This window comes from Coregonus lavaretus (genome assembly GCF_964263955.1).
Source record: "Coregonus lavaretus genome assembly, chromosome: 13".
Classification (NCBI taxonomy): Eukaryota; Metazoa; Chordata; class Actinopteri; order Salmoniformes; family Salmonidae; genus Coregonus; species Coregonus lavaretus.
The window spans coordinates 48,026,424-48,052,954 of record NC_140000.1 but is presented as its reverse complement, the minus strand read 5'-3'; the positions used below and the strand labels follow the sequence as shown (position 1 = coordinate 48,052,954).

At 44.3% G+C, this 26,531-nt stretch overlaps 1 protein-coding gene across 2 annotated transcripts; it reads left to right on the top strand.

Annotated features, from left to right (window-relative positions):
* The first annotated feature begins 1,329 nt into the window (after positions 1 to 1,329).
* Positions 1,330 to 26,153, top strand: LOC311140584 (guanine nucleotide-binding protein G(i) subunit alpha-1). 2 transcript variants are annotated; one of them, XM_084175705.1, is made up of 9 exons: positions 1,330 to 1,793; positions 13,557 to 13,599; positions 14,478 to 14,619; positions 14,904 to 15,061; positions 16,491 to 16,619; positions 17,735 to 17,864; positions 18,237 to 18,390; positions 23,647 to 23,860; positions 24,430 to 26,153. In XM_084175705.1, exons 1-8 carry the CDS (start codon positions 1,676 to 1,678, stop codon positions 23,835 to 23,837), a joined length of 1,065 nt encoding a protein of 354 aa, XP_084031831.1. In that variant the 5' UTR covers positions 1,330 to 1,675; the 3' UTR covers positions 23,838 to 23,860; positions 24,430 to 26,153. The 2 variants fall into 2 exon arrangements, with proteins under 2 accessions (XP_084031831.1, XP_084031832.1); XM_084175706.1 differs by lacking the exon at positions 1,330 to 1,793 and adding an exon at positions 2,913 to 2,946.
* The last annotated feature ends 378 nt before the right edge of the window (positions 26,154 to 26,531 follow it).

Here is a 26,531-nt window from a genome sequence, read left to right as displayed (position 1 = left end):
AAGCTGTAACGCTGTATGGAGCCATCACATACCACGTTACAATTCTGTAGCTACCTCTTCTACTCTCCTCAGCACCTGACCTGTGGCTGTGGTCACAAAGGGAAATCTGTTTATAGGAAACCATTAGAAAAGCAGGGGTCACCACCATTATTTTGCATGTACTCCTAAACATCGCCATTTGAAAGTGAAATGTTATGTAAAAGGCATGCAGGAAATGTTCCCTGGCTGCACCAACCTGGGCCCAGTTTCCCAAAAGCATCTTAAGGCCAAGGTTACAGCAGGAACCAGGTGCTGCAAATCAACAGTAATCACTATTATATGATCAAATTGAACTCGGTGTGGATTGATACTATTTGCTGGAATTTTTACAGAGAACCTATACAGCTTCTCCTTGGTTAAAGGTGTAAAACATTGATAAATATTCAAACCTTAGCTATTTTGAAAATAAGTAGATTCCTTACCTGGTTATTCAAGTTCATGCCATTCCACTTTCATGCAAGGCTATAATTTTACTATGGAGAACCTCACACACACTCTTCCTTCTGAGTTGTTTCATTGGGCCACTAATTTAGTGCAGACCACAGGCGGCCGGTGGCACCTTAATTGGGGAGGATGGCTGTAAAGGAATAAATGGAATGGTATCAAACACACGTGTCTTTGATACCATTCCATTCACTCCATTCCAGCCATTGTTATGAGTAATCCTCCCCTCAGCAGCCTCCTATGATGCAAACTATTCATAAGGTATCTCTATCAGAACGTGGAGATGGGGTTTTTCTATGGAGATTGGTCTTTCCTCTATAAAACCACCAGGTGGCAGAAATAAAACTACAAATCAGGTGTTGCATACCCTTTAGATATTGTTGAATTCTGGGATTAAAAAACGTTTTAATTCATTCTATTTGTACTGTAACTTCTATGTTAACTGTAGGAGTAGGATACTAGAATCAAAGAATAAGGCAGTGGAATAAGAAATCACGTATCCTATAACAACCCTTATGGCTTGATGATGAAAATATATTATAACATCCTAGTAGCCTAAGAATCTGTATGAACCGTATGATATATCTCTAGAGGTCTCTCTTGGGGGTGGATAGCGTGTTTGCCTTGGTTTCCCTATAACGGTGTCAGAAGTAGGATAGTCCCTAAAATATTTTCTACACAGACAAGAAAACAGGACAGTACATTGTTTTCTCATGTGATATGAAATGTCACTTACAGTATTAGGCATTTCCAAAGACCACAATATATTGACTCAAAGGTCAGTCTGAAATTTTGACAGAAAAAAACTGAAACAGGAAGTATTCGTGTAGCCAGCTGGTGGCAATTGTAGTTGAATGAGCAGAGCTCACTGTGGCAGCGTGTGGAGACGGATGCGCTGAGAGAGAGAGATCAATTCGCCGTGGAACTGTTTTCATTTAAAACGAGTTATGCCACGACGCGAGAAATAGTTTACACTGACTGAAAGCATAGGACTATAGTGGATTGAAGAAGTACACTCCTGGTCCTTTTTTTATCTTAAAAAAAAAAGTGTCAATCCAAGCGACCCGATAGCTTTCACACAAGGGCGTGTGTGCGTCTCGGGGAGCAGCGGCTCGCTTTTTAACCCTTGCATGTTGGTACTGTATATATTTGATATTTTTGCATCACTTGGGTTCGGAGGATTTGTTTGAGGATGGGGTGTACCCTGAGCACGGACGATAAGGCGGCGGTGGAGCGTAGTAAAATGATCGACAGGAATTTGCGGGACGACGGGGAGAAAGCCGCAAGAGAGGTCAAGTTACTGCTCCTCGGTAAGGAGAGTGGTTGTCCTTGCTTCGTCCCGCAACGTGACACAGTGTGGGACGAAGCAATGGTTATCCGTGAACTTCACTAACTGTAATATTAGCTGCGATTGCGACATTGTAGCAAAATGTCAAACGCACTATTTACAGTGATAAAAAATTGGTCTGCATACATATGATGGCAACAATTTGAATTGATAATTCTAGCACGATTTCATACAATTCCGCATAGCACACAAGCTGTCGTCATCACGTTTAAAACATTGTCAACTTTTGCATAGACTACCTTGAAATCACAAAGCACATTGGACTGCCTAATAAACAAAAGTTTAAGAATAATTTCCGATTTAGCCTATAGGCAGAACAAAGGTCGTTGTCCACGCTGGCTCATCAGTTCCAGCCTTCGGTGTGTACAAAGTAGCCACCTTTGTTACTCTTGTCCAGCAACACAAATGGTTTCTATAGGCCATATTCATTGGCTTAATCCTCCCAGCATTTGACACCTTGTCGCCTGTCTGCAGCATTGTATTTGAATGCTATGTCCAGCTGATTCAGATTAACTATTCAACAAGTGCATATGATTTTTCCAAATTGGTAATTGGGCCAGAAACTGTATTGCATTTAAATTACATTTAAGGGATAAAGAATTGCAATAACTATACTACTATGTTCAAAACATTTTCGTTTGAGACTTCATCACCTTTTTTGCTACTTCAGGCATGGATGTAGGCGATTTATGATTCCGCCATTGCTTAGATAAACATAGGTCTAAATTAAACTTGAGGCTCTTTCTTACCGCTACTCTTTGGTTCGTGCAATAGTGGATGGATTTATCTCTGCGCTTAGCCTACTGCTCAATGTGTTTTACCTAAAATCCATTAAAACCGTGGACATTCCATTGACAAAGAAACGAGGCCATTCCCTGGACAGAAACTAGTGATTGTTTTGAAATACTGCTCTACCATCCACTCCGTAGGGGGAGAGATCTCTAGAGTTGACATGCACATCATAGAACATTTCCATGTTGAATATGGGTCACCAGGACAGGACGTGTCTTCTCTATAAATGTGGGTATTCTTCACTGATGCCATGAGCAAAAACGGCTGACCTGAAATACCTGTAAAACTGTAGGCCTGGCAGTGGATGGCTGTGAAAGCTTTTGGTGAGGACATTGTCCATGTGTTTCATTTTGTTTTCATGCATTTTTTATTGTTGTGTGAAGAGGATGATGGACCTGCTATTTTCCTCTAGTTGTTGATATTTACGGTTATATGATATCAACATGTAGGCTACAAGTTGCATGACTGTAAGTAGTGGATCACTTTTTAATTGATCATATTGCAGAATATTTACATTTACGTCATTTAGCAGACGCTCTTATCCAGAGCGACTTACAAATTGGTGCATTGACCTTATGATAGCCAGTGGGACAACCACTTTACCAAATAATTAAAATCTTGATCACACATTATCTGGTTGAACAAGTAGGCCTCTTCCTTGTTGTTGAGAGCCTGGGCTGCATTTCTCTGTCTTGCTATGACTGATTAAACAGATTAGAAACAAGTCGGATCATGTACTGTGGTCTTGCTACAGGCTGCAACTTATGTCATCAACTATTCCTTTGAGTGAAATTATAAGGTTTGTGTTCGGTCAATACCTGACCTCTGACGTCCAATATTTTGAAACCTCTTCTGAAAATGGTCTCTCCCAATATCATATACTGAACAAAAATATAAACGCAACATGTAAAGTGAAATTTTCCAGCTTTTCTCTAAAATGTTGTGCACACATTTGTTTACATCCCTGTTAGTGAGCATTTCTCCTTTGCCAAGATAATCCATCCATCTGACAGGTGTGGGATATCAGGGTGGCAGGTAGCTTAGTGGGTAAGAGCGTTGTGCCAGTAACCGAAAGGTCGCTGGTTCTAATCCCCGGGCCGACTAGGTGAAAAATCTTTCGATGTGCCCTTAAGCAAGGCCTTAACCCTAAATGCTCCTGTAAGTCGCTCTGGATAAGAGCGTCTGCAAAATGTAAATGTAATGTAATGTAATGAGGAAGCTGAATAAACAGCAGGATCATTACACAGATGCACCTTGTTCTGGGGACAATAAAAGGCCTCTCTAAAATATGTAGTTTTGTCACACAACACAATGCCACAGATGTCTCAAGTTTTGAGGGAGCGTGCAAGTGGCATGCCGACTGCAGGAATGTTCACCAGAGTTGTTGCCAGATAATTTAATGTTCATTTCTCTACCATAAGCTGCTTCCAACGTCGTTTTAGAGAATTTGGCAGTACGTCTAACCGGCCTCACAATCGCAGACCACGTTCTTCACCTGCAGGATCGTCTGAGTCCAGCCACCCGGACAACTGATGAAACTGTGGGTTTGTACAACCAAAGAATTTCTGCACAAACTGTCGGAAAACATCTCAGGGAAGCTCATCTGCGTACTCGTCATCCTCACCACTTGACCTGACTGCAGTTTGGCGTCGTAACCAACTTCATGCTGGAGAAGTGTGCTCTTCATGGATGAATCCTGGTTTCAACTGTTCCGGGCAGATGACAGACAACGTGTATGGCGTTGTGTGGGCGAGCGGTTTGCTGATGTCAACTTGTGAACAGAGTGCCCCATGGTGGCGGTGGGGTTATAGTATGGGCAGGCATAAGCTTACGGACAACGAACACAGTTGCCTTTTATCAATGACAATTTGAATGCGCAGAGAAACTGATGAGGTCCTGAGGCCCATTGTTGTGCCATTCATCCACCGCCATCAACTCATGTTTCAGCATGATAATGGGCGGCAGGTAGCTTAGTGCTTAAGAGCGTTGTGCCAGTAACCGAAAGGTCGTTGGTTCTAATCCTTGAGCCGACTAGGTGAAAAATCTGTCAGTGCCCTTGAGCAAGGCACTTAACCCTAATTGCTCCTGTAAGTCGCTCTGGATAAGAGCGTCTGCTAAATGACTAAAATGTAAATAAAGCATGGCCCCATGTTGCAAGGATCTGTACACAATTCCTGGAAGCTGAAAATGTCCCAGTTCTTCCATGGCCTGCATACTCACCAGACGTGTCACCCATTGAGCATGTTTGGGATACTCTGGATTGAAGTGAACGAACGACCGCATGTTCCAGTTCCCGCCAATATCCAGCAACTTCGCACAGCCATTGAAGAGGAGTGGGACAACATTCCACAGGCCACAATCAACAGCCTGATCAATTCTATGCAAAGGAGATGTCACGCGCTTCATGAGGCAAATGGTGGTACTGACTGGTTATCTGATCCACGCCCCTACTTTTTTTTTTAAAGGTGTCTGTGACCAACAGATGCATATCTTTATTCCCAGTCATGTGAAATCCATAGATTAGGGCCTAATGAATTTATTTCAATTGACATGATTTCCTTATGAACTGTAACTCAGTAAAATCTTAGAAATTGCTGCATGTTGCGTTATCTATTTATGTTCAGTGTATTAATAAAAAAATGAAACAAAGGTCTCTCCCAATATCATATATATATATATATATATATATATATATATATATATATATATATATATATATATATATATATATATATATATATACATACACACACTACCAGTCAAAAGTTTGGACACACCTACTCATTCAAGGGTTTCCTTTATTTTTATTATTTTTTACATTGTAGTATAATAGTGAAGACGTCAAACTATTAAATAACACATATGGAATCATGTAGTAACCAAAAAAGTGTTAAACAAATTTGCCTTGATGACAGCTTTGCACACTCTTGGCATTCTCTCAACCAGTTTCATGAGGTAGTCACCTGGTATGCATTTCAATTAACAGGTGTGCCTTCTTAAACGTTAATTTGTGTAATTTCTTTCCTCCTTAATGTGTTTGTGCCAATCAGTTGTGTTGTGACAAGGTAGGGGGGTATACAGAAGATAGCCCTATTTGGTAAAAGACCAAGTCCATATTATGGCAAGAACAGCTCAAATAAGCAAAGAGAAACGATAGTCCATCATTACTTTAAGACATGAAGGTCAGTCAATACGGAAAATGTAAAGAACTTTGGACGTTTCTTCAAGTGCAGTCGCAAAAACCATCAAGCGCTATGATGAAACTGGCTCTCATGAGGACCAGCACAGGAATGGAAGACCCAGAGTTACCTCTGCTGCAGAGGATAAGTTAATTAGAGTTACCAGCCTCAGAAATTGCAGCCCAAATAAATGCTTCACAGAGTTCAAGTCACTGACACTTCTCAACATCAACTGTTCAGAGGGGACTGTGTGAATCAGGCCTTCATAGTCGAATTGCTGTAAAGAAACCACTACCAAGGGAGAAGGGGAAGAGACCTGCTTGGGCCAAGAAACACGAGCAATAACCATTAGACCGGTTGAAATCTGTCCTTTGGCCTGGAGTCCAAATTGGAGATTTTTGGTTCCAACCGCCATGTCTTTGTGAGACGCGGTGTGGGTGAACGGATGATCTCCGCATGTGTAGTTCCCATCGTAAAGCATGGAGGAGAAGGTGTTATGGTGTGGGGGTGCTTTTGATGGTGACACTGTCTGTGATTTATTTATTTGCATTCTGCAGCGATTACGCCATCCCATCTGGTTTGGGCTTAGTGGGACTATCATTTGTTTTTCAACAGGACCATTAAAAAAAAAACATTTTAGTCATTTAGCAGACGCTCTTATCCAGAGCGACTTACAGTTAGTGAGTGCATACATTTTCATACTGCCCCCCCGTGGGAATCGAACCCACAACCCTGGCATTGCAAGCGCCATGCTCTACCAACTGAGCTACACAATGACCCAACACACCTCCAGGCTGTGTAAGGGCAATTTTACCAAGAAGGAGAGTGATGACCTGGCCTCCACAATCCCCCGATCTCAACCCAATTGAGATGGTTTGGGATGAGTCGGACAGCAGAGTGAAGGAAAAGCAGCCAACAAGTGCTCAGCATATGTGGGAACTCCTTCAAGAGTGTTGGAAAAGCATTCCAGGTGAAGCTGGTTGATAGAATGCCAAGAGTGTGCAAAGCTGTCATCAAGGCAAAGGGTGGCTATTTGAATAATCTCAAAAAGAAAATAAATGTTGATTTGTTTAACTCTTTTTTTGGTTACTACATGATTCCATATGTGTTCATAGTTTTGATGTCTTCACTATTATTCTACAATGTAGAAAATAGTAAAAATTAAGAAAAACCCTTGAATGAGTAGGTGTGTCCAAACTTTTGACTGGTACTGTATATACCCATATATATACCAATAGGTGCTATGTTACATACTGCTGCTTCGGTTGTTGATCTTGCTGTCCGAGGCCGACGTGAGTAAGGTCTTAATCAGGTCACAGTCGCAAGGCCGCGGGTCCGGACGGTATTCCAGGGCACGTTCTCAGAGAATGTGCAGACCAGCTGGCAGACATATTCACAGTAATTTTCAACCTCCCCTTGGCCCAGTCTGTAATCCCTACATTCTAAGATGACTGAAGTACTTCATGGTTACAGAATGATGGTAAAGGCTGGTTATGTCACACATCAACTCCATCATTCCAGACACCCTAGACCCACACCAATTTGCATACTACTCCAACAGATCCATAGACGACCCAATGTGAGAATACTGTTCATTGACTACAGCTCAGCATTCAACACCATTGTCCCCTCCAAGCTCGTCACCAAGCTTAGGACCCTGGCTCTGAACACCTCCCTCTGCTACTGGATCCTGGACTTCCTGATGGGCCAACCCCAGGCTGCCATGCTGACCCTCAACACGTGGGGTGTGTGCTTAGTCCCCTCCTGTACTCCGTGTTCACCCACGACTGCGTGACCACGCACGACTCCAACACCATCATCAAGTTTACTGACGAAACGACGGTGGTAGGCCTGATCACCGGCGATGAGGAGACAGCCTACAGGTAGGAGGTCAGTGACCTGGCCGTGTGGTGCAAGGACAACAACCTCTCCCTCAACGTCAGGAAGGTTTGGCATGGGCCCTCAAACCCTCACTGCTTGGTATAGCAATAGCACCGCCCTCGATCACATGGCGCTATAGAGAGTGGTGCGGACAGCCCAGTACATCACAGGGGCCGAGCTCCCTGCCATCCAGGACCTCCATAAAAGGCGGTGTGGAAGGAAGGCCCTGGAAAATCATTAGAGACTCCAGCCACCCAAGCCATAGACTGTTCTCATCAAGTCTGACACCAACAGACTCCTGAACAGCTTCTATCCCCAAGCCATAAGACTGCTAAATAGCTAACAAAATGGATACGCGGACTATCTGAGTTGACCCCTGTCTATGCACACTCACAGGACTCTGCAAACTCACGCAAACTAACACTCCAACACACACACACATTTATATGGACTCTACACACACGCACACACACTCGCATACAATCAAAATGTACACTGCTGCTACTCTGTTTATCATATATCCTGATGCCTAGTCACCTTACTCCTATAGTAGTAGTAGTAGTCGTCGTCTGTGGACTTTATGTCGGTTGGCAACCAACTTTAAGGTGCATTACCACTACTAACTGGACTGGAGTGTGGGCCGCAGTTCATCTTTCAATCACCCACGTGGGTATATGCTCCTAAAAACCAATGACAAGATGGGAGAGGTGGGACTTGCAGCGCGTCATAATAGAACCAACTTCTATTTTAGTGCCTGGCTATGCAGAGGCTTGTTGACGCGCGCGCGCGAGCAGTTTAGATGAAATGATTGAGTAACATTTATTTTGCAACGCAAGCATTGTGGGCCGCATGTTAGAGCTTGCAAGAAAGGCATTTCACTGTACTTGTGCGCGTGACATTTAAACTTGTTTACGCATTGGCACCCTGACCTGCTTCCTGTGTCAGCCATTCAGGTTGGTAAGCAGGTAACACACCTAGCCTCGTCAGATGACAGAGAGCCATGCTAATTGGGGAGCTAGGGGCAGGAGGAAGGAATGTTCTAGATCAGGTCTAAACCCTAACAACACTCATTATAAATTAAGGTGGTGTACTCATGGAGAGGAGTAAGATGATTGGTTGCTGTTTGTTTACCTATTAGTCTTTTCAATGACTATACTTCTATCACAAAAGTCTCAATTCCTCTCAAATCTGCCTCCTAGCCGCCCCACTAAAACATACTTTGTTGAATTACAGCCTGGTCAAGAGGTCACAACCATATCAGTGACGCTGATGATGTATACATCAGTACAGACAGCACCTCAGAAATGGTGGTGAATATTGACTATTAATCACTTCAAGGACACCAACCGTCAAACATCCATGTTTTACATTGGGTGGAGTTGACGGGATGACCCTGTCCATGTCTGTGCTGTGAGCTTGATGGGTGGTGGCATACTGTAGCACGCACACACATAAACATAAAACAATTGTTGTTTCATTAATTTGCATGAGGAGTGCTTTGAATATTTCTGGGTGTATGCTGTCAAGTCTGTACAAGCAACATCTTGTCTTGTCTATAGTAGGTCTACTAGAGCCAACCACATTGGTGTCGAGGATTCTGTAGGTGGTCTATGTTAAGTATTATGGGTAGTACTTTATTTTATGGTACTAATGCTTCCACTTGTATTTCCCAGATGTTTGATAGGACATTGTGTAAGGGTCTTTCTTGTACTTAGTTCAAATAGTTTAACACAAATGGTAAATACCTGGTACCAAATTTATAGTAATAACTCTCAAATCAACAAACAAGCAATACCTAGGTTATCACTAGTTGCTATTTTACCATGTCATTTCTCACATCTGGTGATCTATGTAGGTCTACTGTAAACTAAAGTGCTACTGAATTATGAGGAATTCAATAGCTTCCACTTCTCCAGCACCGTCCCATTACACCTACTACTGTTACTGGTATCTTCCAGGAAAGTATCGGCCTGCATGGAGATTTTGAGGGAACACTATTATCCATTGATCTGGATGTGGGCAGATGAATCCAGCTGATTTAACTACATGACTTCCTGATGGGTAATGCTACTGTAACTTCCTGGGTTCCCTTGTGAGTCACTCACAGGCTCAACAGCTCCCAGTGGGAACGAGAGGAAAAGAGAGGGATGGTGCCAGCTCATGCTCTGTGGCGTCACTAATGTGGTTCATGGAGAGTGAGCCAGGCCCGGCCGTAAGCCCTTTCAGCCCTGTCCCCCTGTCCCTCTCAGCCCTGTCCCCCTGTCCCTCTCTCCCTGCTTACCAGGACAGCCCAGCCTGGCCAGAGGACTGTATGCCCTGGCCAGCCTAACTGAATCCCAGGCAGGACAGGCCCTGGCCAGCCTAACTGAACCCCAGGCAGGACAGGCCCTGGTTCTTCTGGTGACCCAGACGGATAACCCCTTGGCTCATTAGATCTGAAAGCCCTCCTCAACTCCATGACAGGCGGAGAGACTGGGCTCTGAGAGAGGGAGGAACTCCAAAAGCTATTCTCCCCACCCTGGTATTATATAAAAGCTCCAACTAAATCATCATTAAGATTAAAATGTAACAGAGCTGTAATTTGGAATGAAGACTTGATTGTAGCCAATCCTACCACAGCACTTTGTAAAGCGTTCCCTCATTGTCGACATGCATTCCATCCATGTCCTATTTTACTCTCTGTGGAAAACCACCTTGGGGGAAGTTCTGGGAGAGATGGGTTGGATGGTTGGTGGGCTTTAGAAGTACTGTTCTATAAACGTCCATTATGTTTGCAGGCCTCTACCATTTTTCTTAAAATACAGTCGTTTCCCAACCGCCCGAAACCAGAAAGCAGCTGCCTCACTGTGGTTTTGGTCTGGCTCTTTGATGGGTGTATCAAATTGTGGGTGGGTAATGTGACTCTGTCTAGCCCAGGCCATGAGGTCCACTTTTCTGGTTTTGCTTTCTCTATTGGCCCATGTGTGTCAAATCAGGGCCATTCTCTCAGAGCAGAGGTTAGACTTTATAAAGTTACTGGGGTGGGGCCACACCCCTATGACATAATAATAATAATAATAATATGCCATTTAGCAGACGCTTTTATCCAAAGCGACTTACAGTCATGCGTGCATACATTTTTGTGTATGGGTGGTCCCGGGGATCGAACCCACTACCTTGGCGTTACAAGCGCCGTGCTCTACCAGTTGAGCTACAGAGGACCACACATCACTAGAGTTGAAGGACAGAGTAAGGTCAGTTAGGCAAACACTCTCCAGTCTGGACTGACTTAAAGAAATATAGTAAGGGAACAGTACCTTGGCGATATCATCCAATAATATCTTACTATGACTTGCTAGCATACATTTTGTTGACCCTATGCAGGGTTTTGTGTTCCATATTGAGAAATCAAGTGTGTCAGTCAGACAGTAAAACATATCTAGATGGAGGGCTCAGTGAACACACAACGGTCTGTCTGTAAGGAGGGTATATTTCTTCTAGATTGAGAGGCAAGCAGCCAGTGTGTGGTAGGGAGTGGAGTGCTGTGTAATGTCGCTGCCTTGGCACTGAGGCCCTTAGCAGAAGGAGGGAGGTGACTTTACCTGCTGCCAATGCAGTGTCTGTGTATGGGTTTGTGTGTGCACTCACATGTGTTTTTGTGTGTGTGTGTTACAGTGCACGTGTGTCTGCTGTCTCGCAGTCCCTCTGGGGTTCATAGTGGCGCGTGTGACTGTTTGGCTCCAGAGCAATGAGACGTGTTAGTCCTCTCCTCTCTGGGGCCGTGGCCACAGCGGTGACATGTAATTAAAACAATTTGTCCTCCGGTGAAAGCCATTCCAATTAGGCTGAACAGTAGGAGGTACCTGCCTGGCTTGCACACTGTTAAAACACACACACACACTGTATCAGCATGCTCTAAGGCTCTGGAGAAAGGCTTGTCCACAGGAATTCGCTTCTACATGTTGGTTTCAGGTTCTCTTCTGCTTTAGGGAAAGTTCCAGGCCCCTAAGTTTCACTTGCCACAGCGAGAAGCCCTAACGTAGTGTGTGGCGTGCATGTGCTCATTGTCTTGCTGTAATGCAATGCTAGCTGGGTCTTGTGAGATGGGAAGATTGGGTGTTACAGAACTAGCTTCCTCCTGCCAACTCAGATGGGTGTAAGTGCAGACTTTAATCACACTAGTAACAACAACATTGTATTAAAATGTTATATAATATTTTGGAAATTGTATTTTATTGCATAGCAATGACGTTTGTAATTACACAACATAAATTGGGACTTTCTCATTCCACGTGTACATTAACAAAAACGACTGAACTTCTATAGAATTACAAAGTAATACTAATGACTAAAGTATAGACTGTGACATGGCTACAGTTTCCCTTTTTTTGACTGTGTTTATGGTGTCCGAGCTGAGCAACCTCTGTGGGAAGGGTCTTAGCAAGCCCACGAAACAAGTGAAAAGAACATGAGTTTGTTTACAGGGACAACTCCGACTGTCCCTGAGTGGAAACGTCCACCGGTGGGTTTTACTTCAAGGAGGAGGGGCCTGTCTTAGTCAATCACCATGACACATCCTCTACTTATGCATTATGGGGAAATTGCGTGCATTATGAGGAAATGTTGTGCGTTGTGGGGACATTGCGTGCGTTGTGGGGACATTGCGTGCGTTGTGGGGACATTGCGTGCATTATGGGGACATTTGCATATCAATAATACATGCCCTGGCTATGGAGATGAGCCATCACTACACAATTGCCACCAACCCTCCTCAGGTGACCATGTGGCGAGCGCTGAGATGTCTTTGGTAATGGGCCCGGTTGCCATGGAAGTGTGACGTGTGTGTGATGGAAGCACGGAGCCCCTAGCAGCAGCTAGGCCCAAGCAATGCTTGTTCTGTGTTCCCTGCCTCTCTCATAGGAGTATTGCCATGTCAATCACCTCTCCGCCTCACACTCATTGGCTGCTAGCGTAGTGTCCACCCTCCCGGCTCTTGTCCTCGTGTGAGAGTTTTACACAGCCTATCGGTCAGTAATGTGTAATTCAATATAGAGGGCTTGTACCACCTTGAAGTAACACAATATGTGCTCAGAGGCCCTTTATGGCAAACCCTGGTTAGAACTGGTGATCGTTGTCTTTCTGGTGGTATATCAGAGCTGACAAACTAACTCATTAATGTACAAAGACCCAATGACCAGATATTGACTGGTTGATAGCAGTGTTGTGTTGATAGTGTGTTAGTGGTTGCTGGGGACTACTGCAGCTGCATGCTTTATTGCTGTTAATGAAGATGATGAGGACTGTACTGCCTGTGATTTGGCCTTTGCTATAATACTGAGGGCCACAATGTATTCACCTCTGTCCCTTCACTCTACTCCCATCCCAACACACTCACACACATCACTCTGCACTCTCTGAATGTCTACGGTGCTTTGCTATGGTGCTCTTCATTCAGTGAGTCTTGCGATGCTGCCTGGGATGGGGTCGTTGGTTCCACTGCAGTAGATGGTTCCATAATGCTGTGTAAGTGCTGCCGTTGAAATGTGCCGATAAAGGGAGTCATGGGGAGGGTCTGTATCGACCGAATGGCTGCAGAGCGATGCTGTGGCTCAAAGACGTCAATACAGAAACACAGGAAGGGACATGATCAGTGTTCTCCACTATGGTCCATTTCAAAAGGGGTTGGATAATGGCCTGTAATGAGTAGATCTTTACAATTGCCTTTTCTTTCTCAGTATGTTTGTCAGTGTAATCCCATACCAGGAAATATACATTATGGTCAGTGTTGGCTTGAAATTCCAATGCAGATTCGGAACACATCGCTCTTATCGCATAATTGCAATTAGCTAAATATAGGCTTTGACTGGTTTGATAAATGTGTTTCTCTCTTTCAGGTGCTGGTGAGTCGGGGAAGAGCACAATAGTCAAGCAGATGAAGTGAGTGTCTGTTCCTTCCATTCTTCCAAATGCCACACAATCAAAGCAAAGCATTGTTTTTGCCCTTCTGTGGGGACAGTTCTCAGAAATTAGTCATTGTTATTGTCCTAGTGCCCCATTCAATTCAGATGGTGTAAACATTGTTACCTGGGTAGTGTTGTTGTTATCAATGTTCATTTTTCCCCCTGTCATTTTATGAGGGAAGGGTTGCCATGGGGTTGGGGGTTATTGGTCTGGTATTTTTCTGTCTATATATTATGTTCTAAAAAACAGAAAGTGTTGTTGTGTTGCTCCATGTTCCTCATGGTGACTGACTGTGTTGTGTTGCTCCATGTCCTCATGGTGACTGTCTGTGGTGTTGCTCCATGTTCCTCATGGTGACTGTCTGTGGTGTTGCTCCATGTCCTCATGGTGACTGTCTGTGTTGTGTTGCTCCATGTTCCTCATGGTGACTGACTGTGTTGTGTTGCTCCATGTCCTCATGGTGACTGTCTGTGGTGTTGCTCCATGTTCCTCATGGTGACTGTCTGTGGTGTTGCTCCATGTCCTCATGGTGACTGACTGTGTTGTGTTGCTCCATGTTCCTCATGGTGACTGACTGTTGTGTTGCTCCATGTTCCTCATGGTGACTGACTGTGTTGTGTTGCTCCATGTCCTCATGGTGACTGTCTGTGGTGTTGCTCCATGTTCCTCATGGTGACTGTCTGTGGTGTTGCTCCATGTCCTCATGGTGACTGACTGTGTTGTGTTGCTCCATGTTCCTCATGGTGACTGACTGTTGTGTTGCTCCATGTTCCTCATGGTGACTGACTGTGTTGTGTTGCTCCATGTTCCTCATGGTGACTGACTGTGTAGTTGTCCTTCTTCCTGTGTGTCAGGATCATCCACGAGGCAGGCTACTCGGAGGAGGAGTGTAAACAGTACAGGGCTGTGGTCTACAGCAACACCATCCAGTCCATCATCGCCATCATCAGAGCCATGGGACGACTCAAGATCGACTTTGGAGATGCAGCCAGAGCCGTGAGTGGGCTAGAGTTGATGACGATGATGGATTGCATTTATCAAAGCCATCTGACTAAAACTATTATCACCTAACTCACCCGATCATGTTCAATACTATTGATGAAATGGCAGTATTATTAATGGTAATGATGGTAGGGATGATTTTGACAGTATAACTGAAATTGATGATTTGATGGTAATGGTGATGATTTCAATGATAGTAGTGATGGTAGTGCTGGCAGTGATGATTGTGATCATAGTGTTGATAGGGATGGTTGTACTGACAGACTGCTCTCTCCCAGGATGATGCGAGACAGCTGTTTGTGCTGGCAGGGTCGGCAGAGGAAGGCTTCATGACGGCAGAACTGGCCGGGGTCATCAAACGCCTGTGGAAGGACGGAGGGGTACAGGCCTGCTTCAGCCGCTCACGAGAGTACCAGCTCAACGACTCGGCAGCATAGTGAGTCACACACACACACACACACACACACACACACACACACCACCTTGTCCTGCTCACACAGTCTGCTCAGCTTGGTCTGAAACACATACAACCAGCTCCTGCGGTTCCTCTTCCTCCCTAATTCTCTTCTGCCTGAAGTAAATAAATTATCATTCCTATATCCGAAATAACCAAAGGCCTTGAGTAGTCCATTTATTACAGAGGCACCCACCCACTCTCTGGCAGACATGTCTCTACTCCCTACAGTCCAGTCCACTGACTGTTACAATACTTGGTGTTTGAACCTTGAGTGAGACTGTCAATATTTGTTTTGTGTGGGAGTGTCACCCCTGTAGCAAGACTGTAACACACAGGCTGCAGTGTGTCTGCCGAGTCTTTGACCTTAACCATTTAGTGCATGTAGCTGTCTAACAGCAGATTGCCCAGGGTTGTTGTGTTTACCGAACCCTGGTAGAAAAAAAACACTGACAGTAGCGCTAGAAAGCATATCCAAATCCCGTTCAGTCAGTGGGCAGTGTTTGAGCTCTAAACCACCTCGGTTCAGTTGTTTTTCCTGAAGTGGTTGTTCTTTTTTCGTATGCATTGTGCAAGAGCCTTTCCATTAGCCAGTGAAGTCACCAGAGGGGCAACCCCTGTGGTGTGTCATGAGAAACCCCTCCACCTTGTTTTGCAACAGAACAGACGTCACTGATTGGCTCTCTGGCCTCTGGTGCCGCAACTGCTGTCCATTTCCAAATAAAAACCCAGAATCCTTTAGGCCAAGTTTACCTCACACACACACACAGACCAGCGTCACATGGTCACGTAGCTTCCCGACGGGCCTCAACAGCTAGGCTGCTGACCCCGATTTCTGCTGTTTGTTTGGGTTGAAACACCAGTGCTGCTGAGTCGTGTGTAATTTCTGGTGCCGTAATCTTTTGGAAGATAAATACAGGGGGGGGGGGGGGGGTGCGTCCCCCCCACTCCGGACCCATGTCCCGGGTGTCTCTGTCTGTCTGGGTCCTGAGACTCCAAACAAGTCCAGAACTGAGCCCTATGTGGACAATTTGTGGACAGACTGGCTTAGTGGGACCTTACTTAGCTGGAAGAGACTGGGCAGGCTGGGATAGAGAAATGGATATAGCCCAGGTGGAGCGGATGATGGCTTTTCACCACGCTCATTTATGGCCTGTCTCCTTTTTATTAACACAGTCTCATAACCTGGACTGTCTGGGCATTCTGAGGCAACAACATGAGCACTGATAGTTGGGAGAGAGTGGAAATAATGTCACTTGTTGTTCTCAGTTCAAGAAGTAGAAGCAGACATGGTTCATGGCCAAACAAGATCTGTTTATTATTTGAATAGCTATTGTCCTATTGTTCCATTGAAATATGTGTATTGGATGCATTGACTCCCATCTGAACTCTCTCTCTCCCCATTCTCCAGTTACTTAAACGATTTGGACAGGATATCCCAAGCTACCTATATCCCGACCCAGCAGGATGTCCTGAGGACCAGAGTCAAAACCACAGGCATTGTGGAGACACACTTCACCTTCAAGGACCTCCACTTTAAGTGAGCACTTCCTTCAAATCCCTTTTTAAGTGTAGTCAAATACCATACGTTAAATAGGATGACTCAATCTACTTCCCTACTGTGCGTATTGAATCTCTCAAACCCATAGAAATGTCCTTAGTCCAGTGGTTTCATTGTGACTGGATGACAGAGCTGACCATACGACATCAGCAGTGAATCATATCTGTTCTATTCTTCAATTGGCTGATGCCAGAGAGGAAAGGGAAACGGTTGGCTCACTGGTCAATACCCATATTTGCAGTGTTGGGGACTAAATTACACATTCTGGTAGCATATGACCCCAAAGTGATATGTTCTTGCAAATTGTAGTCTATTACATTTCAGATTTGTAGTTTGGATGTAGTGAACTACTTTTTCAAAGTAACTTTAAGTAAACTATATTTTCCTTAAGGGTAGCATTAGTGTAGCTTAACTTCTTCCAGTGTGAAGTAATTGGAAGCTTGTTAAACTATATTTTCAGAGTAGTTTCCCCAACACTGCACATTTGGCTGTTTTCTCACAGCTGTCCCCCATGCCACGTCCAATCGGGTATCAAGCCCTTTAAAAATGCTCGTTCTCATCAGTTTGTTCAGCCAAGCCACTCAGTGCAACTCAGCAGAGAGAACTATGTGGAGCCGTTCCAACGCAAACCATATCTGAGTACATTGGAGCCCCACAGCCCTCTGTGTGCCTATGGGTGGAAACTGGCTCACAAAGCAGGTGACCTTGGGTTGACTTAATGGGATATACAGCTCAAAGTCCACATTTGTAAGGATATAAAAAATAATATGTTCTTTTAAAATACAAAAACGTTGAAAGTAACAAAGTTCATACCCTCCCTTCTAAATATTTTATTCTGTGTTGAGCATTTCTACTGTATACCATCTCTCCACAACACAGAAAAGCCTCCACAAAAAGAAAAGTTCATGTATTCTCTCTCATTTCTACCTGGTGGCCTGTTTAACCAACTAACACTTAAACCCAAAGCCTCAGGCCACAATGTACATTTTCCCTAGTGGCCAATGTCCAATAAAGTTGTTTGTGTTGTGTGCTACGTGCCTGGAAACATGCTCCGTTTACATTGTCTGGTGCATTATCCGCCACTTATTCCTCAGGATGTTTGATGTTGGAGGTCAGAGGTCAGAGAGGAAGAAGTGGATCCACTGCTTCGAGGGCGTCACTGCCATCATCTTCTGTGTGGCGCTCAGCGACTATGACCTGGTGCTGGCTGAGGATGAGGAGATGGTGAGTTCCTGTCCAACCATGGACATTAAATAAGAGTACATGTATATTTGTATGAAACCAGTCCTGAACAAAAAAATGTGTTCTCAATAGAATATTTTCATTGAACATGCATTTTAGTCCTGGACTAAAATTACCTCTGGGTCTGTGAAACTGTTTCTGGGTATATCTCGATAGTCTAAAGAGGCTTTCTCTCCTCAACTCCTTTCCTTTATCTGCATTGATCTGAAAACATAGGATAAAGCAAAAATGGTGGACGTCCTAGCAGGTGTTTGCTTTCACCTGTGCCGTTTTTCCAGATCAGTGCAGATGAAGGCCTGTAGCTCGAAGCCCCAGAAAAACCATTTGTTCAATGTTGCAGTCTTCTCTCCCCAGAACCGGATGCATGAGAGCATGAAGCTGTTTGACTCCATCTGTAACAACAAGTGGTTCACAGACACCTCCATCATCCTCTTCCTCAACAAGAAGGACCTGTTTGAGGAGAAGATCAAGAAGAGTCCTCTAACTATATGTTACCCAGAATACGCAGGTACAGTAACAGCCAGCCAGCCATGGTAGACTGTCTATAGAATGATTGGGAAGAACTGTGTGATGTATGAATGGAGTTGTTTGTATATTTTCTGTGATTTCTTTGTCATTTGCACACCTGAACAAATATAATTGAATGTCTACATGAGTGGAAAGAGGATCTCAAATAAACCTATAGCTCTGGAAATATACTGTAGTTACTGAACATATGGAGATGGTATGTTTCACAGCATCGGTGTTGTGACAGGAAACGTTCAACAGACATTAGTCACTTTTACCTTTTAAAGAGACCAATGAGAACAAAACAAATAGCGGAAAGCCAAGAGGCAGGATACAGTGTTTCTCTGTCACCTATTCCTCCATAATACCACAGGGGGGATATCCCATTTCAACACAATTCCCATGAGGTCACTTCCTGTGGAATTCTGTTGTCTAAACTGGGGAGAATAACAAATTGATGTTTGTCTCATGGTTTGTTCACTGTTTTATTTTGTATGGATGGCAAATATGTTTGTTGTATATGTATGGTCTTAACTATGATGGCGTAGCAGTGCGGTCGCTTTTATTCATTGTCCCTGTGTAAATATCCCGTTTCTAGTTTTTTTGTCTATTTTGTATATATTTCTCAATTTTTACTTTTCATTCTTTAACTAAATATACTTTCCTGCAACCCGCCTCACCCAACGTGGAAAGGATTCTATTATTTCTTTATAACTTTCATCAAGAACCGTAAGCTGAAAATAGTGTAGCTGCAACTGAATGGCTACTTACTATTAGTCACCGTTAGCGTCTTCACCACTGTCCGTGGCCTACACTATCCACCAGCCAGCTCTAGCCTGGACAATTCGTCGGCCAGTCTGCACAGCGTGCTATCGACCCAGCAGGCTATCGACCCAGAGCTTATTGGACTTTCTTCCGGAATCACTGGACCCTAGCGCCGGATCATCGCAACCAGCTAGCTAGCTGCAACCTGTTGTTGGCTGATTACCATTGCCCTATAGCAAGCACCAGTTAGCCTTGAGCTAGCCTCAGGCCCATCTCCCGGCTATCTAACTCTCTGTCAACCGGACGGGACCTCCTAGTGTTGATACTGAGCCCCGCCGATCCAACACGACTGGTCTGCCGACGAAATAGTCTGATGTGGTTTCAACAGGCTTCCCGTTGCGACGACCACGAAGATCCATCTGCCAGCCCCGGCCCGCTAGCACACACAAACTACAACTGTGCTCCCTGCTAGCTGTGCTGAAGCACCAATTTGAACTGCTCTCGAACTCACATATTGCTGTTCACTGGACCTTATGATCACTCAGCTGCACAGCTGATGCCTGCTGGACTGTTCCTTTACACGGTACCCTGTCCTGTTTATTCTGTTTAGCCTTAGCCCAAACGTTATCGCTATTTCCAGTTGTTGTCTTAGCTCTCTCTAACACCTGTGACTGCTTTATGCCTCTCTCCCACGTCAATTATGCCTTGCCTATTGCTGTTTGGGTTAGTTCTTATTATACAATTTCACTGTAGAACCCCTAGTCCCTCTCAAACTGCCTCAAATAGTTCCTTTGTTCCACCCCCCATACACGCCGAGACCGGCTCAATCGGTGCCTCCAGTGATGCTATCTCTTTCATTGTTACCCAACGCTTAGGGTTACCTGAACTGTACTCATATCCTTCCATATCCTTTTCTGTACATATGCCCTGAATCTTTTCTACAACGCCCGGAGAACTGCCCCCTTTATTCTATGTACCCAACGCACTAGAAGACCAGTTCTTAAAGCCTTTAGTCGTATCCTTATTCTAGTCCTCCTCTGTTCCTCTGGTGATGTAGAGGCTAACCCAGGCCCTGCAGCCCCCAGTATCACTCCTACTCCCCAGGAGCTATCATTTGTTGACTTCTGTAACCGTAAAAGTCTTGGTTTTCTGAACGTAAATATCAGAAGCCTCCTTCCTAAGTTTGAGTTATTCACTGCGTTAGCACACTCCGCCAACCCTGATGTTCTAGCAGTGTCTGAATCCTGGCTTAGGAAGGCCACCAAAAATTCTGAAATTTCCATCCCCAACTATAACATTTTCCGTCTAGATAGAACTGCCAAAGGGGGTGGAATTGCAATCTACTGTAGAGATAGCCTGCAGAGCTCTATCATACTATCCAGGTCTGTGCCCAAACAGTTTGAGCTTCTACTTCTAAAAATCCACCTTTCCAGAAATAAGTCTCTCACTGTTGCCGCTTGCTACAGACCCCCCTCAGCCCCCAGCTGTGCCCTGGACACCATATATGAATTAATTGCCCCCAATCTATCCTCAGAGTTCGTACTGCTTGGTGACCTAAACTGGGATATGCTTAACACCCCGGCCATCCTACAATCTAAACTAGATGCCCTCAATCTCACACAAATTATCAACGAACCTACCAGGTACAACCCTAAATCCGTAAACATGGGTACCCTCATAGATATCATCCTGACTAACTTACCCTCTAAATACACCTCCGCTGTCTTCAACCAGGATCTCAGCGATCACTGCCTTATTGCCTGCGTCCGTAACGGGTCCGCGGTCAAACGACCACCCCTCATCACTGTCAAACGCTCCCAAAAACACTTCAGCGAGCAGGCCTTCCTAATTGACCTGGCCCAGGTATCCTGGATGGATATAGATCTCATTCCGTCAGTAGAGGATGCCTGGTTGTTCTTTAAAAGTAATTTCCTCTCAATCTTAAATAAACATGCCCCATTCAAAAAATACATAACTAAGAACAGATATAGCCCCTGGTTCTCCTCAGACTTGACTGCCCTTGACCAGCACAAAAACATCCTGTGGCGTACTGCATTAGCATCAAATAGCCCCCGCGATATGCAACTTTTCAGGGAAGTTAGGAACCAATATACACAAGCAGTTAGGAAAGCAAAGGCTAACTTTTTCAAACAGAAATTTGCTTCCTGTAGCACTAACTCCAAAAAGTTTTGGGACACTGTAAAGTCCATGGAAAATAAGAGCACTTCCTCCCAGCTGCCCACTGCACTGAGGCTAGGAAACACTATCACCACCGATAAATCTACAATAATCGAGAATTTCAACAAGCATTTTGCTACGGCTGGCCATGCTTTCCACCTGGCTACCACTACCCTGGCCACCAGCTCTGCACCCTCCGCTGCAACTTGCCCATGCCCCCCCCCCCGCTTCTCCTTCACACAAATCCAGACAGCTGATGTTCTGAAAGAGCTGCAAAATCTGGACCCCTACAAATCTTCTGGGCTAGACAATCTGGACCCTTTCTTTCTAAAACTAGCCACCGAAATTGTCGCAACCCCTATTACTAGCCTGTTCAACCTCTCTTTCGTAACGTCTGAGATCCCCAGAGATTGGAAATCTGCCGCGGTCATCCCCCTCTTCAAAGGGGGTGACACTCTAGATCCAAACTGTTACAGACCCATATCCATCCTGCCCTGCCTTTCAAAAGTTTTTGAAAGCCAAGTCAACAAACAGATCACTGACCATTTCGAATCCCACCGTACCTTCTCCGCTATGCAATCCGGTTTCCGAGCTGGTCATGGGTGCACTTCAGCCACGCTCAAGGTCCTAAACGATATTATAACCACGATCGATAATAGACAGTACTGTGCAGCCGTTTTCATTGACCTGGCCAAGGCTTTCGACTCTGTCAACCACCGCATTCTTATTGGCAGACTAAATAGCCTTGGTTTCTCAAATGACTGCCTCGCCTGGTTCACCAACTACTTCTCAGATAGAGTTCAATGTGTGAAATCGGAGGGCCTGTTGTCTGGACCTATGGCAGTCTCTATGGGGGTGCCACAGGGTTCAATTCTTGGGCCGACTCTTTTCTCTGTGTATATCAATGACGTCGCTCTTGCTGCTGGTGACTCTCAGATCCACCTCTACGCAGACGACACCATTTTGTATACATCTGGCCCTTCATTGGACACTGTGTTAACAAACCTCCAAACGTACAACACTCCTTCAGTAGCCTCCAACTGCTCTTAAACACTAGTAAAACTAAATGCATGCTCTTCAGCCGAACGCTGCTTGCACCCGCCCACCCGACTAGAATCACTACTCTCGACGGGTCTGACCTAGAGTATGTGGACAACTACAAATATCTAGGTGTCTGGTTAGACTGTAAACTCTCCTTCCAGACTCACATTAAGAATCTCCAATCCAAAGTTAAATCTAGAATCGGTTTCCTATTTCGCAACAAAGCCTCCTTCACTCATGCTGCCAAACATGCCCTCGTAAAACTGACTATCCTACCGATCCTTGACTTCGACGATGTCATTTACAAAATAGCCTCCAACACTCTACTCAGCAAATTGGATGTAGTCTATCACAGTGCCATCCGTTTTGTCTCCAAAGCCCCATATAATACCCACCACTGTGACCTGTACGCTCTTGTTGGCTGGTCCTCACTACATATTCGTCGCCAAACCCACTGGCTCCAGGCCATCTATAAATCACTGCTAGGCAAATCCCCGCCTTATCTTAGCTCATTGGTCACCATAGCAACACCCACCCGTAGTCTGCGCTCCAGCAGGTATATCTCACTGGTCATCCCCAAAGCCAACACCTCCTTTGGCCGCAATTCCTTCCAGTTCTCTGCTGCCAATGACTGGAACAAATTGCAAAAATCTCTGAAGCTGGAGACACTTATCTCCCTCACTAACTTTAAGCATCAGTTGTCAGAGCACCTTACCGATCACTGCACCTGTACACAGCCCATCTGAAATTAGCCCGCCCAACTACCTCATCCCTATATTGTTATTTATTTTGCTCATTTGTACCCCAGTATCTCTATTTGCACATCATCTCTTGCACATCTATCATTCCAGTGTTAATACTAATTGTAATTATTTTGCACTATAGCCTATTTATTGCCTTACCTCCATAACTTGCTACATTTGCACACACTGTATATATATGTATTTCTGTTGTATTTTTGACTTTGTTTTGTTTTACCCCATATGTAACTCTGTGGTGGTGTTTTTATCGCACTGCTTTGCTTTATCTTGGCCAGGTCGCAGTTGTAAATGTGAACTTGTTCTCAACTGGTTTACCTGGTTAAATAAAGGTGAAATAAAATAAAAAATAAAAATATGAGACAAATTCTAACTTGCACTTCAGTTGAATTCTCACTTAGTCTCCTATTGACATATATTCATGACTTTGTGAGAATGACTGAAGTAGATGTTGAGATTCCCCCCTTATGAGGAAAATCATGAGAGATGTGGTGTTTTTCTTGTCTTGCGGCCAGGCTCCAACACGTACGAGGAGGCGGCGGCCTACATCCAGTGTCAGTTTGAGGACCTGAACAAGAGGAAGGACACCAAGGAGATCTACACCCACTTCACCTGCGCCACCGACACCAAGAACGTGCAGTTTGTCTTCGACGCCGTCACCGACGTCATCATCAAGAACAACCTGAAGGACTGTGGACTCTTCTAGATTTGATCGATGGAAGTTTTCTGGTGAGCCCACCTTTTTTTTTTTTTTTTCTTCCTCTGTCGATCTTTCCCTCTCTCTCCCTTCTCATCGCTTCTCCTTGTGCAACACAGGCAGCCGTATTGTCCACATTGCCAGTGTGCTAGACTAGTATGCTAGCTTTCCCAGATGTTGAGAGTTATCCACAAAAGCTCTTGTTGTCGTTTGTCGCGTGTATCTCTACCTCCTGACTATTGGCATCCAACTTCAAACGTTTTAAAATCAGTTGACGTGTTTGAATTGTTCCAAGTTGCGCTGCTTCCAAGGCTGCCTTGGAGATGCAGTTTAATCCTTTCATAATCAAATTGTGTAATCTAATCAGCTGAAATCAAGGCCCTCTTTATTCGGGAGCCTAATTCGATTTTCTGCTCCGTTAAGATGTTTGGGAGATGATAATGTCATGGTCAAACAATATTTTCAGGATATTTTCATGGAACGGCCTTTGTACCGCCAAGCAGACAATAAGATCTAATGGTGTCTCTTTCTGTATGTCTCTCTCTCTCTCTCTCTCCCCCTCTCCCTCTCCCTCTCTCCCTCTCCCTCTCTCTCTCTCTAGGCAGCGAAAAGCCAGCATAATGTGCATTTTCGGGGAGAAGATCACAAGAATGGGGAGAATCAATTATGGACCATTGCTGTACTATGTGCCACTTTTAACGAATGTATTTATGTTTTTGTCTTGGAACATTTTGAATTAGTGTTTAAACATTTCTGTAGGATGTTTGTATCATTTGTAAAACAATTTTCACACATTCTTCTTTGGAAGAAGCTTGTTTTATTTTGTTTGTTCTTTTTTAAGCCCTCTCTGGAAAAGGAAACTTGCCTTTTGGTGGAAATATTCCTTTTCTCCCTCCCCAATTGTTTTGGGGAAAAGGATTTGATTTGAGCTCAGTTTGTTGGTACTTGTGCCTTTGCATGCCTTTTTCTCTGCGGTCTCTTGACAAATTTCTTTTTTTTTTTGCCTGCTGAAATCGTTCCAACATAAAAGGTGAAATGTTTCCTTTTTTTCTTATGTGCACATTCCCGGCCAATTTAGTGGCGGGATTCCCCATGGTCCAAAGGGGCGATGGTGACCAACACAGCTCCGCCCACAGGCTGTCCCATACTAATGTGTACCTGTACCTGGAAAGGGATGCGGTTTTTAACAGTACACCATATCCAATGTGTATCCAATGAGAACACTAGCTAGGTCAAGGAGCTTACACTATGCTGCAGAATGAAAGAATAGCTAAACTGGAGTCATATTTTACTGTATATTTTAAGATTTATTTAAGGAGGATTCGGGGACTTGGTCTCTGCGATCACTGCAGAATCACACTTGTAAAGCGAAGTCAAAATGGATGGGGAGCAAACACATGGTTATGGTCTGTAACCTTCAAGAAACTGCCACAGCTGTCTGTGTGTGTTCTCCAACAGATGGGGAGCCTTTGTAGACTCATTCCCATATTTTGCTAATAAAAACCCTTTACAAACCATTCAGTGAAGCTGTGGCTTCTTCACTCCTCTCCTGAGTTACAGTTGGTGAAAAGGGGGAGGGAGTTAACTTACAGCAGGTGAGTTTGAGCATTTCCTCTATTCATCCTCATGTATTCATCCTTATGTCATGTATTCATCCTTGTGTCATGTATTCATCCTTGTGTCATGTATTCATCCTTATGTCATGTAGTTATCCTTATGTCATGTAGTCATCCTTATGTCATCTTCATTTTTATGTCTTACCATCCTGTTTATTTATGCCATGGCGATGTCACACTGATGTCACATGCTGACTGGCTGCCATGCCCAGTTAGCTGGGGAAAACCCCAAAATGAATCCTTCGGTTTCGCTTTTGTTTTACTTCACACAGTGTGACACACTTCACTGTGAAACAGTATAACGTAGGGATTTACTTTGGATTCCCACCATGCTAATTCCCAGTGTCTGTGTTCCTTAACTTTTTTACTTTAACATAGCGTAACATTTTAGAAATTAAAGTGTTTCTTGAGTGTTTGGCACAAACACATACAAAACACATCACATCATTGTGTGTGTGTGATCAATGAAACTGGCAAACTGGAGACAATTCTCTTTGTCTCTAGATTATTCTCCTCCAGTGGCATTTCCCTGTCTGTTTGAATATACAGCTGTTTGGAGTGTGGTGCTACTGTTGTTGTTGTTGGGTGTTGAATGATTGACAGCCTGTTGTCATTGGGTTGTGGGTGACTTGAGGAGAGGCAGAGTGTCTGGTCAGTGGACATGGTGACATGTTTGGTCATAATGACATTAAAAATCACTACCCCATTATCTTGTTTCTCTAATCTCATTAGCCAGATTACCCTGCAGGGCTATTGTTGGTTTGGGTTTTCACGGGAAACAAAACGCTTTCATGTGGTTTACAGGTTATTTATAACCTTTCATGTAGTTTATAGGTTATTTTACAACCTTACAACCCAGAACAGCCTGTCATGAGAGATGAGGTTCTCTATGGTGAATCTCCACAGTAACCTCCCACTGGGCAAACACTGGTTGAATCAACGTTGTTTCCAACGTCATTTCAATGAAATTACATTGAACCAACGTGGAATAGACGTTGAATTGACGTGTGTGTGAGACACACCTATTCAGTTTCCATTTCGTGTGAGCTTGTTAAGATTAGCTGATACATATTTGTATTGGTCATAG